We start from the raw sequence: 18,438 nt of genomic DNA on the forward strand, positions 1-18,438 counted from the left end.
ACCAGGAACTCAACAAACAAACAACAAACAAAACATTCTCCTCATCATGTGACACGTCATCTAGAAGAAGACACAACAAGCAGAGCTGTGTGGTGCTGTCATCACACAGAACTGGTTTTCACCCTAGCTCCACCACTCCATAGCCCCATGGCTTTGGATAAGTAATTCTGAAATTCAAATTTGTCTACAGAATGTAGATAATATATCTACCTTGCTGAGTTACTGTCAAGATTATATGCAATAATCCATGTCATGTACCTAGCAGAGTGCCAGGCATACAGCAGGTGTTCAGTAAACGCCAGGGCTTTTTCTCTTTCTCTTACAGAAAGAACAGCCAGATACAAAGACTTACAAAGCAACATATATCCAGATTACAGCTACACCTCTGAGAGTACCGGAGGGACAGAAGTAATTCATAGTAGCCAAGAAAGTCAGGAAGTTCTAGATCTTTCCCATCAGAAATGACCCTGGAGGGGCCAGCTGCATAGAGCTAGGATTCCTTAAATTCTCTTGCACCTGAAACAACATAGAACACTATCCTGGCTTCCCATGGATTCAAAAAAGGACATCTCGATAGGTGCTTCTTTTTTTTTTTTTTTTAAAGATTTTATTTATTTATTTGACAGAGATAGAGACAGCCAGCGAGAGAGGGAACACAAGCAGGGGGAGTGGGAGAGGAAGAAGCAGGCTCATAGCGGAGGAGCCTGACTCGATCCCATAACGCCGGGATCACGCCCTGAGCCGAAGGCAGACGCTTAACCGCTGTGCCACCCAGGCGCCCCTCGATAGGTGCTTCTTAATGACTTCTCCATGGAAGGAGCAACACTTGCGTTCCTTTGTTCTCTGCACAATCTCAAATGGCTGGATGACCCAATCACTGCACGGCAATGCTTTTTGTTTTATTTTCGGATAACCGCGGTATACTGAAGATGGTAAGATGGTGTTTTCCAACTTTAGTTCCTCTTAAAAATTAGAGAGGACTCCTCCTTTCTTGCAGACAGCTACCGTGCTTTTGTTCTTGTTTTTCAAGCCAATGATGACTGTGGAATACTCACACTTGGAAGAGAAGAGGGTTTACAACTCCATCTAGGATACTCTTTGAGTCTAACGTGAAATTTAAAAATATTTCTTCCAAAATAGCTAAACACTGCTCAGAGCCTGATAAGCATAGTGATTTTATCAGCACTTAATTGGCTTCAGGTACTCTGAACGCTTGGGGGCGGGAAGGAGGTGGCTCCCAAATTTTTTTAACAAGGTGGTTACCATGTAACTATAAAACAAAGCCTCCCAAGCAAGTCTAGAATCACTTTAGGCTCTCCGGGGAATTGCTTTCCAACTGATAGCTGAAAATCATTGGACATGGTTACCTACAGTAGCGCTACTATTTTAAGAAAAAAAGAGATGAAAGATAAGTAAGAACGGATGGAAACTAATCTTTTTTTAGTCTGTGACCTTAAGCAAGGTCACCACCCCTTGTGGTTAAATAATGGCAATCAATTAAATATTCACCAGTGTCAGAAATAAATGCTTTCCACAAAGACCATGCCTGTTCACACAGTTAAAGAACACAGGCTGCAGAGCCGCCCCACCCACACGTGGCTACTGAGCACGAGAAATGTGGCTGGTCCAACCTGTGAGATGCTGTCTGTATAAAATATACGCTGGACTTCAAAGACTTGATATGAAAAAAATACAAAATATCTCATTAATTATATATTGCATACATGCTGAAATAATATTTTGGCCATCCTGCATAAAATAAAAAAAATTATTAAAATTAACTTCACTTGCTTTTTAAAAAAAAATATGGCTACCAGTGCATTTAAAATTACATTTACTGACAGCAATGAGATAACAAAAAGAAGTAAAAGGCATCCAAATTGGTAAGGAAGAAGTAAAACTCACTATTTGCAGATGACATGATACTCTATATAGAAAACCCTAAAAACTCCACCAAAAAACTACTAGAACTGATAAATGAATTCAGTAAAGTCTCAGAATATAAAATCAATGTACAGAAATCTGTTGCATTTCTATACACTAATTTCTATACACTAATAATGAAGCAGCAGAAAGAAAAATTAAGAAAATAATCCCATTTACAATTATACCAGAAGTAATAAGATACCTAGAAATAAACCTAACCAAAGAGGAAAAAGACCTGTACTCTAAAAACTATAAAACATCAATGACAAACTGAAGATGACACAAAGAAATGGAAAGACATTCCATGCTCACGGATTGAAAGAACAAATATTGTTAAAATGTCTATACCACCCAAAGCAATCTACACATTTAATGCAATCCCTATCAAAATACCAACAGCATTTTTCACAGAACTAGAACAAACAATCCTTAAAGTTATATGAAACCACAAAAGACTCCAAAATTGTCAAAGCAATTTTGAAAAAGCAAAACAAAGCCGGAGGCATCACAATTCCAGATTTCAAGTTATATTACAAAGCTGTAGTGATCAAAACAGTACGGCACTGGCACAAAAATAGACATATAGATCAATGGAACAGAATAGAAAACTCAGAAATAAATCCACAATTCCATGGTCAATTAGTCTTTGACAATGCATATAAGAATATCCAATGGGAAAAAGACAGTCTCTTCAACAAATGGTGTTGGGAAAACTGGACAGTTACATGCAAAACAATGAAACTGGACCACTTTCTGACACCATACACAAAAATTCAAAATGGGTTATATACCTAAATGTGAGACCTGAAACCATAAAAATCCTCAAAGAGACCACAGGTAGTAAGGTCTCTGACATGAGCCATATCAACATTTTTCTAGATAGGTCTCCTGAGGCAAGGGAAAGCAAAAACAAACTGTTGGTACTACACCAAAATAAAAAGCATCTGCACAGTGAAGGAAACAATCTACAAAACTAAAAGGCAACCTACTGAATGGGAGAAGATATTTGCAAATGATATATCCAATAAAGAGTTAGTATCCAAAATATGTAAAGAACTTAGGCAACTCAACACCCTAAAAAACAAATAATCCAATTTGAAAAATGGGCAGAAGACATGAACAGAGATCTCTCCAAAGAAGATGGCCAACAGATGACCAACAGACACATGAAAAGATGCTCAACATCACTCGTGAGGAAATGTAAATCAAAACTACAATGAGATATCACCTCACACCTGTCAGAATGGCTAAAACCAAAAACACAAGAAACAACACATGTTGGAGAGAACGTGGGAAAAAAGGAACCCTTGTGCACCGTTCTTTTTTCAGTGGAATGCAAACTGGAGCAGCCACTCTGGAAAACAGCATAGCGGTTCCTCAAAAAAGTTAAAAATAGAACTACCCTATGATCCAGCAATCACACTACTGGGTATTTACCTAAAGAATATAAAAATACTGATTCAAAGGGATACATGCACCCTGATGTTTATAGCAGCATTATTTACAATAGCCCAATTATGGAAGCAGCCTAAGTGTCCATCGACTAATAAATGGTTTTTTAATGATTTTTTTAAAAGATTATTTATTTATTTATTTGACAGAGATAGACAGCCAGCGAGAGAGGGAACACAAGCAGGGGGAGTGGGAGAGGAAGAAGCAGGCTCATAGCGGAGGAGCCCGATGTGGGACTCGATCCCGGAACGCCGGGATCACGCCCTGAGCCGAAGGCAGATGCCTAACGACTGCGCTACCCAGGCGCCCCAACTGATAAATAGTTTAAGGAGATGTGACATGCATGCGTGCACACACACACTCTGGAATATTATTCAGCCATAAAAAAGAATGGAATCTTGACATTTTCAACAACATGAGTGGAACTAGAGAGTGTTATGCTAAGTGAAATAAGTCAGGGAAAGATAAATAGCACATGACTTCACTCATGTGCAGAATTTAAAAAACAAAACAAATGAGCAAAGGAAAGAGAGAGAAACAAGCCAAGAAACAGACTCTTCACTATAGAGAACAAACTGATTGTTACCAGAGGGGAGGTGGGTGGGGGGATGGGTGAAATATGTGATGGGGATTAAGGACTGCACTTGTCATGATAAGTACCGAGTGACATATCAAAGTGCTGAATCACTATATGGTACACCTGAAACTAATATAACACTGTATGTCAACTACATTGGAATTAAGAATAGCATAGAGAAGGGGAGGGGAGGGGAGGGGAGGGGAGAGGAGGAGAGAGGAGAGAAGAGAACATTTGCTGCTTGCATTATCTTCCCATCAAGCAGTGCTGGTGAGGGTGCTTCCGCTCAGGCCACAAGTCAGCTACACCACACCGACCTTCTGTACATCACACGCTGTCTCTCTATGTTGGGCTTTTTCATTTATAAGATGTCAAGAGCTTGGACTAGATGGCTTTTAAAACCCCCATGGCTCTAACATTCTAGGATTCAAGGATTCAACAGTTATTGCTGATGGAGAAAAGAAACCGGAGCCAGTTGATGACAGTGCTAATTAGTAGTTAGTCGACACCAAACAGTTAGTGTAACGAAGAGGCAGGGCAGCCCTTGCTAGAGCTGGGCTCTGGACAGGGTGCCTAAGGCAAGCTCAACGGGTCCCTTACAGCCACCCCCTAAGCATGGGTGTCCCGAGGCGGGAGACAGTGCTATTCCACCCCGGCCGCGGTGCCAGCCCAGCAGCTGACGAGAGCACCTGAGGAAAGCCCTGCTCTGGTGTGGGGCTGGCTCCAGGCTCAGCGCACGGGCCATGTCGTCACAGAGGAGCTGGTCTGCAGCTCCCACAGCACAGCGGATGCGGGGCATGCTGCCAGCTTAAGACCAGGATGCGGTGGGACAGAAACGCGTCCCAGCTGCCAACAGGTTCCAGCAGACTGACCTCACCTATGAGCCACCCAGCTGTGGGAGCCCAAAAAGTGGGGAAAAACCAACCTGTGATTCATATTGTGTTTGTAAGACTTAACCCAAATTCTAGCAGACCTGGATTTTGTGGTTTACGAGACTCCTAAAAGAAGTATTATTTAAAAAAAAAAAAAAAGTATATGACTAACAGTTTTTTTCTTTTCTTTAAATATTTTTAAAAATCTTATTTAATTATTTGAGAGAGAGAGAGAAAGAGAGCAAGAGAGAGAGCATGGGGGGCAGGGGCAGAGGGAGAGGGAGAAGCAGACTCCCCTACCGAACAGGGAGCCCGACTTGGGGCTCCATCCCAGGACCATGAGATAGTGACTTGAGCTGAAGGCAGATGCTTAAATAACTGAGCCACCCAGGCACCCCTGGAAGTTTGCCCTTCCTAATCCCATTCATCTATTTCACTCATCCACCTGCCCCCATCCCCTCCAGCAACTGCCAGTTGTTCTCTGTTACTTGTGAGTCTCTTTCTGGTTTTTGTTTGATTTTTTTTTTTTTTTTTAGATTCCACATATAAGTGAAACCATATGGTATTGGTCTTTCTCTGACTTATTTCATACCCTTTAGGTCCATCTATGTTGTCACAAATGACAAGATTTCATTCTTTTTTATGGCTGAGTAATATGCCATTGTATATTCATCTATCAATGGACACAGGTTGTTTCCACATCTTGGCTATTGTAAATAACGCTGCAATCAACATAGGTATGCATGTATTTTTTCAAATTAGTGTTTTTGTATTCTTTGGGTACCCAGTAGTGGAATTATTGGATCATATGGTAATTCTATTTTTAATTTTTTAAGGAATTTCCATACTGTTTTCCATAGTGGCTGCATTAATTGACATTCCCAACAGTGTGGGAAGATTCCCTTTATTCCACATCCTTGCCAACACTTGCTATTTTTTGTCTTTTTAATACTAGCAATTCTGACTGGTGTAACGTGTTATTGTGGTTCTGACTTGCATTTCCCTGATGATCAGTGATATTGAGCACCTTTCCATGTGTCTGTTGGCCATCTATATGTCTTCTTTGGAAAAACTTCTATTCAGGTCCTCTGCCCATTTTTTATTCAGATTTCTTTTTTTGCTGTTGTTGAGCTGTACGGGTTCTTTATATATTTTGGATATTACCTCCTTATTGAATAAATCACTTGCAGATATATTCTCCCATTCACTAGGTTGCTTTTTTGTTTTGTTAATAGTTTCCTTTGCTGTGCAAAAGCTTTTTATTTTTGTGTAGACTCAATAATTTTTTAAAAATATTTATTTATTTGAGAGAGAGCATGAGATGGGGGAGAGTTAGAGGGAGAAGCAGACTCCCTCCTGAGCAGGGAGCTCTTGTGGGACTTGATCCTGGGACTCCAGGATCGTGACCCGAGCCGAAGGCAGTCACTCAACCAACTCAGCTACCCAGGCACCCCTCAATAATTTATTTTTGCTTTTGTTTTCCCTTGTCTAAGGAGACATATCCATAAATACATCATTAAGGCTATTTGATGTCTAAGAGATTACTGCCTGTTTTAGGGGTTTCATAGTTTCAGTTCTCACATTTATGTCTTTAATCCATTTTGAGTTTATTTTTGTGTATCGTTTAAGAAAGAGGTCCAGTTTCATTCTTTTACATGTAGCTGTCCAGTTTTCCTAATACCATTAATTGAAAAGACTGTCTTTTCCCCATTGTATATTCTTGCCTTCTTTGTCACAGATGAACTGACCATGTAAGCATGAGTTTACCTTCTGGGCAGTCCATCCTTTTCCACTGATCTATGTGTCTATTTTTGTGCCGGTACCCTACTGTTTTGATTACCACAACTTTGTGGTATACCTTGAAATCTGGGATTATGATACCTCCGGTTTTGTTCTTCTTTCTCAAGATGGCTTGGCTATTTGAGAAGACCCCTGCATCTTCATAACCAATTCCAACTTTGGTGTGAGCTGGTTGGAATGGGTTTCAGATACTACTATCACATAAGCCCTGAGGAAGACGCTCCTTCTTTACCTTTAACGCCTTTATACAGCAATAACACATTTCTATACTAAAATCAAAGCTGATACAAATATGACATGGGTGCTGTCACTTTCCCAGCCAACTCCCCGTGCAAACATGATGAAGGGTTAATAGCACTCTCTATCTGGGCCTCACAAGTCATCACCCTAGTGTCCCACGTGGCCCCAAAGAAATTAACTGAAGTTGGCACACAGGGGAAAAGTTATTGGCCATAGACTCAGGTGCACACTTACAAACCCATCTCTACCCATAAAGTTTGTTTTTGTTTTGTTTTTTGTCTCTGGGGATATGGTCACATTTTAGATTTCATCAATTTGGGGCAATGGTTACTAAAACCCTTACAAGAATCAGAGCGCTCTGTTCTTTCTGAATTGAGTATTTATATTCATAAAGTATGGCCTACTAACTTATTTGTACATTATTTTGCCAGTTTATCCATAATTTGTCACAAATTTATATGCAATCTGAAAAAAACTGATCTAACTACCACATGATAACCTGCAAACTTCAGGAACTGTAAATCCTGTGAACTTCAGGAAGTGTAAATACAGGAAACCTGTAAATTGCAGGAACTGTGTCTGCCACAGCAAGGCCAAGATTGTTCCTCTCCCCACTTAATGTCTTTATCATACACAGCCCCCCCCCCCACATAGGTGCCTCCCTGTCCAACAGTAGCGAAAAGTCTTTCTGACTACCTTGATAGACTAGGATTAGTAAACAAAAAGAGCATCTTAAAAATCAGTAACATACCAACTCCATCAACTGTTTGAGCTGACCTATCTCTTCTGGCAGCGATCCAAGTTTGTTGTTACTTGCGATTAAGACTTTGAGAGGCAGACCACACAGGCAGGCAGGCAGGGCAGACAGCTGATTTCGACTGCAAAGACAGTACAAGGACACAGGTGAACATACAGGCCACTCCATGCTGTTTCTGAATGTTTGTGAGTCAGCAAGAAGAAAGGAGTGATCCGAGAAGACATTTTACGAATACAAACGGTCCAATAAAGTTTCTGCATGTGTCATAAATCCCAAGTACAGAACATAATACAAAAGATTTCTAAGAAAGAAAGGCAGGGGCCCCTGGGTGGCTCAGGCCAGTTGAGCGTCTGACTCTTGATTTCGGCTCAGGTCATGGTCTAGGGTCCTGGAATGGAGCTCAGTGGGGAGTCTGCTTCTCTTTCTCCCCCTCCCTCTGCCCCTCCCCTGACTCCTGCACGTGCTATAAATAAATAAATTAATTAAATAAATCTGTAAAAAGAAAAAGAAAGGCATAGGCAGTTCTGCGGGAAACAACTTTTTCCAGCACGAGGAGCCCCATCAAACCCCCCACAGAAGCTGAGTCCTTGGCCAGCCCCGAGGCAGATGGGCATCACGCCCTGTGCCTCCAAGAGCAACAGGAAGCTGTGGCAACTGTTCTCTCCCTGACAATGTGAGCAGGAAACTCAGCAAGATCCAAGCACCACGAAGGCATCCTCCCGTCCATGTTAGTAGTGATGGGGAAGATCATTTTGCTGCAACTTATAAAAGACCCTCAGCCTGATTTCCAACATTTCGAGCCTGATTTCCAACATTTCGACTCTGCTTCCTTTTGCTAACACAAGAGCCGCTATGGTTAAGGTCTATTTTGGTGTCCGCAAGGGAGCTAATTAAAAGAAGAAAAAAAGCTGCGGTGCCTGGGTGGCTCAGTCAGTTAAGCGTCTGACTTTGGCTCAGGTCATGGTCCGAGGGTCCTGGAATTCAGCTCCCTCTCCATCTGCCCCTCCCCCAGCTCATTCTCTCTCTCTCTCTCTCAAATAAATAGATAGATAGATAGATAGATAGATAGATAAAATCTTAAAAAAAAAAAAAAAAGGAAGAAGAAAGTAAAGTTGGCCTCCTGGCAAAAGTGAAGCTGGAGGCTCGAGGGGTTCAGTTTCACAGAGGGTGGGTCCAGGTCTCACTTCCGCTTTGCATGAAAAGGTTTTCTACCGAGAAGTGTCTGAACTTCCTATCATCAGTGCTTAGTTTTCCTGAGAAATGGGAAAATAATGGATAAGTGAAATACATGAACCATCTTATGTATGTCAGCCATTTATTTCAACCTCCTCTCCCACAAAAAGCCCCTTTCCTGCCATCAAGTAAGGAGATAGATGGTTTTCAGTTTCCCTGCCTTTCTTTCCCCACTATTCTGCCGATGAAGCCAATGGCCAGGCCATGAAATATCTAAAAATCTGTTTGTCATGTTACTGCAACTATTCAGAACTTCTTTTGTGTGTGTGCACGCACATGCACGAAGCTTCCGAGGCTGTGGTACAGTGTGCGTGTGTTTATGGGCACACATAAATCAGTGTGTGTGAGACGAAGGGACACACAGCCTGAAAACACACCAAAATGTTATCAGTAGTTCTTTGAAGGAGATTAGGTACAATGAGTGTCTTTTTATTTTCTTCCTTATACTTTGCTGAATTTTCCAAAATTCCTACAAAGTGCTTTTATAATTAAGAAATAAGTATCACAGGGCGCCTGGATGGCTCAGTCCATTAAACGTCCAACTCTTGGTTTCAACTCAGGTCGTGATCTCAGGTGTGTGTGATGGAGCCCTGTACTGGGCTCAGCGGGGAGCCTGCTTCTCTTCCTCTGCACCCCCCACTTGCATGCTCTCTCTCATGCACTCTCTCTCTTTAAAATAAATAAATACATCTTAAAAAAAGAAATAAGTATCACTATAAAAAGATAAACTTCATCTGTATACTAGTTACATGGTACTTCTATTTGTGAAAATTTACTGAGATGTATAATTATGTGATGTGCACTTTTCTGTACGTATTATATTTCAGTTAGAGGTTTTACTCCCCTACTCCCCCATATAAGGAGGTGGGAATTATATGGCTAAATAAAGCGCATCTCTAGCTGATGGGCTGAGAAAGAACCTTTCTAGGGACACCTGGGTGGTGCAGTTGGTTAAGCCTCTGCCTTCGGCTCAGGTCATGATCCCAGGGTCCTGGGATCAAGCCCCACATGGAGCCCCTTGCTCAGCGGGGCGTCTGCTTCTGCCCCTCCCCCCTCACTCACTCTCTCTCAAATAAATAATGAAATCTTAAAAAAAAAAAAAAAGAACTTTTCTAATGTGGGTGCTCCCCTGTAACTACTCTGATATCTCTTCTGCTCCAGGTACCCAATGCCTGGGTAATAGGGTTTTATCAAGAAAAGATACAGTCAATCATCCCTTCATTGCCCAGATCTGCAAAGAGAGCTATTTCCAGAAAGGAGCAGAAGGAGAGAGGTTTCTCTAAGACAGTCCAGTGGAGGGACAGAGGAGATTGAAAGCCGTATGGGGGTAGAGGGTGTCCCTGGCACTGGAAGGACCAGCTGGCTCTTCACTTCCTCCTGGTTAGAGTGACAGGTGAAAATAAGGGTGATGGGTGTGCCCTGGCACCTTCTCCTGTCTCTGAGGGCAGCGTAACGGAAACAAGGGCTACCAGCCTGTCTTCCAGCCTCTGACATCCACCCACAGGAGCCCAGTGGAGCTATTCTGGCTGGTTGACAGGGACTTTCTGGTGCTCTAATGGGAGAGCTTTCTTCAAGCTCCTTAAAAAGCTCCTTAGACACTACCTCTGGAAAAAAGAACGAAGTTTATTAAAAGGTGGCAAGTAAATAATTTGGAATGTAATTTGTGGTTATAAAATATTTATTAATATGTAATTTCATAAAGTGAGGACTGGTTACTTAAAATGTTAAAGCAATTTTTTTGGAGCCATATTTAAACTTCCTTTTGAAGAGAAGATAAGGAAACAAAGATTAGTATTTTCAAAAATTTCTACATTTTTATTTTCATAGAATTAACAATTACAGTTGAAGATTCTTCCTGTGTTTTTTTGCTTGGAAACTCAGATTTAAACTATTTCCAGTCTCACCGTAATGCAGGCGTCTCATCAGATTAACAGATATTGAACCAGGAGAGCCATTTATCATACCATATAAGCAACGTAATGAAGGCTCTGCTCGCTCAAAAGCATGGTATTTGAGATTACATGGGATTATGCTCATGGGAATTCTAAGGTGGATACTAATTTAAAATTTAAAAAATTTAAGCATTTTAAATTTAAAATGTTAGTATTAATTTTAAATTTAAGCATTTTAAATTTAAGCATAATTAAATGTAAGCACGGTTTCTTTGATGGAGGTACAAGCTTTTTATGCTAAAAGTTGCTGATGGAATAGCCTGTTTATGCCCCCACACCATACTATAGTCAGTCACCTGTAGATAAATCCAGATGCCAGAACTTTAGTTATAATACAGCACGCTACAGACCTGGGTCACATTTCTTCTATTTCATTGATCCATTCTGTCAGGCTCGACTTCATATATTTTATCTCAGGATGTTCCTGTATGACTTGTAATTTCCCCAATAGAAAAAGGAAATACACATGCACACAAAAACCCATTAGCCGTCCAGCGAATATTTATAAAGGACAGGAGAAACCCCACTCCCTTTAATCCTCTACTGCGAAAGACCACATGGGTAGCCTGAGTTTTTTGAAACCACTCATCTGGCAGCAATTTTTCTCAAGCAAATAAGAGCCTCAGGCCGCCAACAACTATCTTGCTCCCCACTTGTCTCCTGCTGGCCTCTGTGCTAAAAACGGGCCCTTCACGGGAAGAATGTTTAAAATAAGGCCATGTAGTGTCTAATAAGATAATGGCCAACATTTATATTCAAATCTACCCCGTAAGCTCCACCTGAAAGCAAAATTTAAAAAAAAAAATTTTTTAACTTGCTCATTAGAGTAGATTAAATTAGTGTGGGAAAAGGGCCACTCATTCAGAAGCAGAAATTACAGATTTGGTCATGGCAGCCCGAGCCTTCCTGCCCAGCATCTCTTGTCACTCTCCCTGCCCAGTCTGGTGGAGGATGATGGCACAGGGAGGGAGAAAGAGGGGCGGGAAGACGTTAGGCTTTTACCCGGCCTGTTTATTGCTAATGCTTCCTCTTCCATCATTCTCAGTTGAATACTCCGTACTAGATTTATTGGTCTATTTCCTCATGTCAAGATGAAACAAGGCAGCTCAACATAATTTGAACACTTCTGATAGCTTTAGTTTACAGGATAAATTTCTCTTGGCTTCAAGTACCCACTATCCCTCATTTAACCTAATTCCCAAATTTAGGAATTTGCAAACCAAGTCACTTCCATATGGTTTTACTGTTAGAGAGTCCTAATTTAATGTGTTTTGACTATGGCACTTATTAATATCCATGTTTTCAGACTTAATGGTGGTATTTAACATTATTTGTTATTGGTTTATCAGAAAGCTATTTTTCCTAAAGTATGTGATGATAAAAAAATTCTATATTCTTACATGTGATTTTATTATCAGGGTATCATATTTTTTTTATTCTACTGGAATAGTGTATGGGTTCTTTTTAGTGTATTACTCACTCAATAATTGAGGGTAGAACTCCCTCAACAGAAAATAATTTATAGCAAGACTTCTGTAACATATTCACCTACTCAACTGGTGAAAAGTTCAGCAACTATAGAATTAGAAGGCCTGGCTTCAAATCCCGTCTCTGCCACAAACGTTTAGTTTAAGTAAAACATTTAACCCCTGTGGTTTTGTCGTCCTTAAAACATAGATAATAATACTTACCTAACACAAGACATGAGATTAGGGATGCAAATGTGCACAGCCCAACGTTAAATCTCTACATAAAGATGAAACCATACCTGACCGCTAATGTGGCAAAAGCAGCGGGGACGGGACCAAAGAGAGCGTCTGTGTGCTTAGCTCGGTTTTAGTTACTTATTTTATTTCCTAACTGCTCAAATTTCAGCCACTTTTAAAATACGGTTTCATGTTCCATTCACTGAAACCATATACCAATTAAGCATAAAGATGCTCACTCCAAGGCATGCGGGGTAGGACCAGGCTGGGCTATACAATTTCAGGTTAAGAGAAACCAAGTAAACTATGACTGGTCTGGAAACCCTAGACTGGCACCTGCGAGCACATGAACGGCTTTCTCTCCCCAAATGCCAGGTTCCTACTATTTCTCTGAGAAAACATGAATACCCAGGAGTTACCATCTTCATTTACTGTTTGGTTTCTGAACAGTAACAGAAATCATGATGTGGGATCCTTAACGAACGCAAGCCTAGTCAGAAAATGCCCCAGCTCCACCTAAAAAGCCGGAGAGAAAGCAGGGCAGGTTTCATGGTGTGGACACTCCGGGCTCCCCCTCTAGGAGTCTCGCCTGGGGGGAGGGGGAGGAAGGCAGAAACAAGTACGCGGTCGTTTTTACTACTGTTCGTGTTTGTCTGTGCTTGGGGTGTGACCTCCAGAGACAGCAGTTAGTTTGCTTTAACCAACCAAGCAAGTTTCCTTTCAAAGGGTACCTCACCCAATTTTGTGTTTATGGGTTCTTCTGGGTGTTTTTGTTTGTTTGTTTTGCATACCCTGTTCACCTTTCGTTCAAGGCAGAGTAAATGTTTTATGGGTTTTTTTTCTCTTTTGCATATGACACTTGACTGTTAATTGTCTTTATACACACACATTAGTGAACAATATCTATAGAGAACCATTTCCTTTTTCCTGCTGGCTCCATTCTGAAAAACCCACCATGGCAAAATGTCTCACCCTCGCTTCCCCTGATGACAGAGTACTTCCCCTTCATCACCAGCCCTCCCCCTGCATTCCCACCATCAGCAGATGCCTGCGACACTTTCCAACAACCACCAGAGCCTTGCTTCAAGTTGCCTAGCATATTTTGGTGGACTTCAATGTTATAAATACAAATTACATGAATACCATTTTCATCATGTTTTACATGAAATTTGTAATGCAGTCATGCGATTCAGATTTCGGGCATGCACAAAAGCTGGGCACCCACGCTGAAACGGAACTTTGAAAGCAGTTATGCTGTCTACAACTTAAGGGTGGCCATCACCCGAAAACTTAAAATGTTTTAAGACCAGGAACACAGAATCATCCTTCCGCCTGAACCGTGAACCAGCTGCTGAACACTATACCAATCCGTTTCACATTCTACACACGTGAAGGCCATGTCTGGAGAAGCGAAAGGGTCAGCCTCAGAAAAGAGGACTAAAAGAGAAGCAAGAAGCAAAAAGTGAGTGTCTACAGCAGCTCAGAATTCAGGCCAAAGGCTGCACCAGCCCTCCGGCTGTGCATTTTCGCGTGCATACCTGCACCATATTTGGCCACTGCAACTGAACCCAGTTCCCACAATAACAGCCTATCAGTCTCCTCCTGAGTGTAAATAAAGCCTTGCTTAAAATACTCCACTTTTTTATACTCTCCCTGGCCGGCAACCACCACTGCCGATGTCTGTAATTAGATTTCAAAGTGTAATTATTGATAGCGTGCCCCTTCTCAGTTCCTATCCTTTCTTCTCAAGAGCTCATCAATTCTAAAAGGACAAGGCTCTAAAAACCATGACTTTAAATTTCCTCTTTAATAGTTTCTCATGCCCTTCCTTCACTCGAAAATGGAGCTAAGTGTTCAAAATCAAAGAAGCATTGGATGTTCAAAGAGAATGTCAGCAAGAATACTAATCTGCTAAACACCTTCAGAGGCAAGAATGTAGATTTGGGGTTTTAAGTGTTAAGGCTGTAGGGGCACCTGGGTGGCTCAGTCAGTTAAGCATCTGACTCTTAATCTCAGTTCAGGCCTTGATCTCAGGGTTGTGAGTTCAAGCCCTGCATTGGGGCTACTTAAAAAATATAAATAAACAAAATAAAAAATATCAAGACTGTAGAGGCCTGAGCCCTATGTCCTGAAAGACACCACTGTGCAAAACACTGTTGCTGGCATATAGGCAAACCACCACTAAATGGCTAAGAAAGATGTACTGGCACTGAAGAGAATTCTCCCACTTTTTGGAGTCATGTTCCAGGTAGAATGGACACTAGCTTCCTATTACCAGGCAAGGATGCCTACCTTACCCACCTTCTCCTCCATGCGACTCTACCAAGCCAAAATGTTACTTTAACATTTTTCCTCCACCCAAAGAGACAGGGATATCCATATGGACTTAAAGGAGAACAGGCTGCCCAGATCAACTTCCACCCAGGGACACTGAGTGAATACAAAATATTCATAATAAAATTTAAGATGCCTGAACATTTTTTAACATTTTTTTCTATCATTTAAAGACGGATATCTCTTCATATATTTCTAGGCATTTTTGAACGCAGATGGAATTGCATGAATATAAGTCTATACACATCCTCTTTTTTCTACTTATCCTTCTGAGGAAATGAGGCTTCATTAGAGTTCCTATCATGTAGGAGCTTGACAACCTATAATAACAAAGTTCCATTTAACTGCTCTAATACTTTTACGGATCAGCACCATATCCACGTTACTAACAATACGAGAAAATCTATTCACTTTACGAGATCTTTCGCACTCTTTTTCTTAACCCATATTGCAATAGATATGACATAGCATATCACAAACCTGATTTGACAATTTAAGAAACATTTCTTGGGTCGTCACTGTGCTAGGCACTTAGACAACTACTATTTTATTTACATTCACAACAATCATAAAATATAAGCATTAAGCCCCCGACTGTTCAGATGCAAAAGCTGACGTTCAGAGGGTTCAAAGCACTTGCTCCAAGTTGCCTAGCTAGGGAGTTGCTCTGTGCTGTGTGGTTTCAAACCAGGTGGGTCAGGCTTCATATCAATGTCTGTGATCTTCCTCAATACAACACAGCCTATTTCCATTGACTTTGGAATAAAAAGTGAAGGGAAACCAGGAAAACTGTAGAAGAGGACCCCAAATTCCTCTCAGGAGGCAATGAGATGCTAGACTGGTCGTTCAAAGATTAATTTCTATGAAAAAGGATAGATGACAGGGTCAAAGATAATTTCTGAGATTCCAAGCTAGGGGGCTGAAGAAAAATGGGAGCGTGGACAGGAACAAAGATGCTAATTTGGGAAAGAAGAAAATGAGCTTAGTTTAGCAGATGATGAATTCTGAGGAGTCAATAAGCATCTAAGAGGAACTGAATTTTAAGCAATGGGGAAAATGAGGACGAATGACTCCAGGGGACAGGGCATATATTTGGGACACGAAGCATGGGTCTGAGAGAGAAGACTTAAGGATCAAAGATTGAGTTTTGGGGAATTCTAGTGATAAGGTGCAGAGAGAGAAAGAACATGCAGATAGGGGAATAAAGAAGAGACAGAAAGACACAGAAAGCAAGCAGGAAATCCTGTGACCAAATTCAGGAAGGACGGTGCCATGGTGTCAAATGCTGACAGGAAGTCAATTATTCGTCTACACTACTGAGTGCCTGCTCTGCTCAAGAGTCTGTTCTAAACTCTCAGAAAATATGAAATGGATATGAACCCTAAAACTTAGCCCTTCACAAGATTAGGCAACATCTCTCTGAGCTGATGTCCCACTTTAACATCGGACATTTATTTTAAAAACGCTGTAGCAGCAGGTATTTCCTACCGGGTGTCTCAAGACAGAAGATAAAAGATTAGTGACTCTTAGCAAATAAAGTGAGACTTCCTTTATGGATGCTCTCCTGTAAGGGGGAGCGAAGGAGGCCAGGCTCGTCCTAACAACTCTGTAAACAAGTGTCTGCAGACTTTGGGCCCCACTGTCAATTGCTCAAAGGCTGCCTCTGCCCAAGATTCTAGGCTGTTCTTTCCTCTTGGTAAGGAGGTCACAGTGGTCTCTCCCTGGAAATAACATACGGGAGGGAGGGCCCACTACTCCTAACAGTTTACTTAAGTTTCCGGAAGGTCACCCATTCAAATGCCTGGCCAGACAAAGGTACCCGTGTTGCCCTCAGAGCACAAGCTCTGCCTCTTCAATCCTGCCCCGCCACCCACCGGCACACAGCCTCTCACAGTCTTTGGGACACAGGTTATGCAAGAAGAGTTTCACAATCCCCAGTGAATACCACTGCTTAATTTTTTCTTCTACTTACTATCCTGTTCAAATAGTTCATACAGCTGCACAATTCTCGCATGCAGTGATATAAATGAAATTACTTAGCATATCAGGAAAATCATAACTGATTTTGAAACGGGCAGAAATCACTGCTCGGGGTCTTGTCTAGTATACCCTTCAAGGTTCGCCTGCCTTTCAATGTCTGAGTTATCTTACAGCCCTGTAACTTGTTGTAAAACCGACTGATAGGAAGGCAAATAATTTTTGTGCACAGAAGCACAGACAAATTGTGATGAGTGTGGCAGGACTGCAAATGATGACAGCCGTCTTGCAACCATACATAAATTCATTTCAGCCAGCCCACTAGTGTGTGTGTGTGTGTGTGTGTGTGTGTGTGTGTCTGCCCACGTGCTGAATTCTCCCTTAAACAGGCTATAATATCTTACTGGCTCCTTCGTTAATTAATGAATGATATACAATCTTTGATGGATATTATATTTGTATGAGAGTCCTGATTTTACCTTCTTTTAAAGAATTACCCTTTAACGGGTAATTATTTCAACTATAGGGATGTGGCATTTCAACAATAAAATTTCAGTGCAGACAGTTAAAGACTCTTTCAGCTGCTTCAGACTTCTGGTCAAGGTCATTCTTTTCTTCACTATATAATATTGAGCTCTCAAAACCTCTGCAAAAAATCCTCTCATCCCCTACAAAAAAAGTTCAATCCTATAAAGAAAGGAACTGGGGAAAAGGAAAAAAAAAACTTATAAGCAAATATCACAAAATATGAGCAATTATTTGAGTACTGGCGAAGGACTGATATATTGTTTGTACTTTGCATTACTTAATTTTTTCTCAAAAAATTGCATATTTTACTTGATAGCTAATAAATAATAATAAACAAACAAATAAATATTTATATATATTTTAACATACTAAATAAAAAATAAATCAGCTTGGATGGCAGTCTGTGTAACACACTTTGTGCTTTAGTGTTTTCTGGGCCCTTCTGTCTTCTACTTATATTTCATTTTTCCCTTCAATACATATAGTCCATATGAATGACTGGGCCACTGAATATAACATCATGAATGGACATACTTTTTAATCTCATCCTTTTTAGGCATGAGGTCAGTTCTTAAAGGAATCAGTGGGTGATAAAAATTCTTCTAAATTAGTGTTTACAAACTGATGTCCTGGAAGGCACCAGTCTGGGAGATGCTAATAGGCAGGCCTCACAAAAAAAAAAGGGAAGAGTTCTGTGTTGCTTGGAGACACACGGTGCAGATTAGTACAATACATGCTTTTGGGTTTTTTGTGTTTTTTTTTTTGTTTTTTAAGTATACCTATATCCAACACAACATTTTTCCATAGAATATACTCTGGGGAAACAATGTTCTGCTTATTCCTTAATTGATCCAATGGCATCACTGAGGTTAGAAATAAACAATTTTTTTCTCCTATGGAGTCTGGCAGGTAAGTTTTCTCCAGATCTATTATTTTCTATCCATGAATAGACGAATTAATCACTGAGTAGAAGGGGTCAATTTTCTTATGTTATTTTCAAATTCCTTTCTGCCTTGGCTTGCCAAATGGCGTAACAGAAAAACACTGCCTGATTTCATGAGGTGAGGGTAGATATGCTTAGATT

General features: G+C 40.8%; 1 protein-coding gene across 1 annotated transcript in view; it reads right to left on the reverse strand.

Moving 5' to 3' along the window:
• Positions 1–18,438, reverse strand: part of LRCH1 (leucine rich repeats and calponin homology domain containing 1) — a 191,389-nt gene that overhangs the window by 70,447 nt on the left and 102,504 nt on the right. The window contains exon 3 of the mRNA XM_040622847.1: positions 7,619–7,745. Coding sequence (XP_040478781.1) covers positions 7,619–7,745 — 127 coding nt within the window. The remainder of the gene's footprint in view (positions 1–7,618; positions 7,746–18,438) is intronic.

This window comes from Ursus maritimus, unplaced genomic scaffold (genome assembly GCF_017311325.1).
Source record: "Ursus maritimus isolate PB19 unplaced genomic scaffold, ASM1731132v1 scaffold_10, whole genome shotgun sequence".
NCBI lineage: Eukaryota > Metazoa > Chordata > Mammalia > Carnivora > Ursidae > Ursus > Ursus maritimus.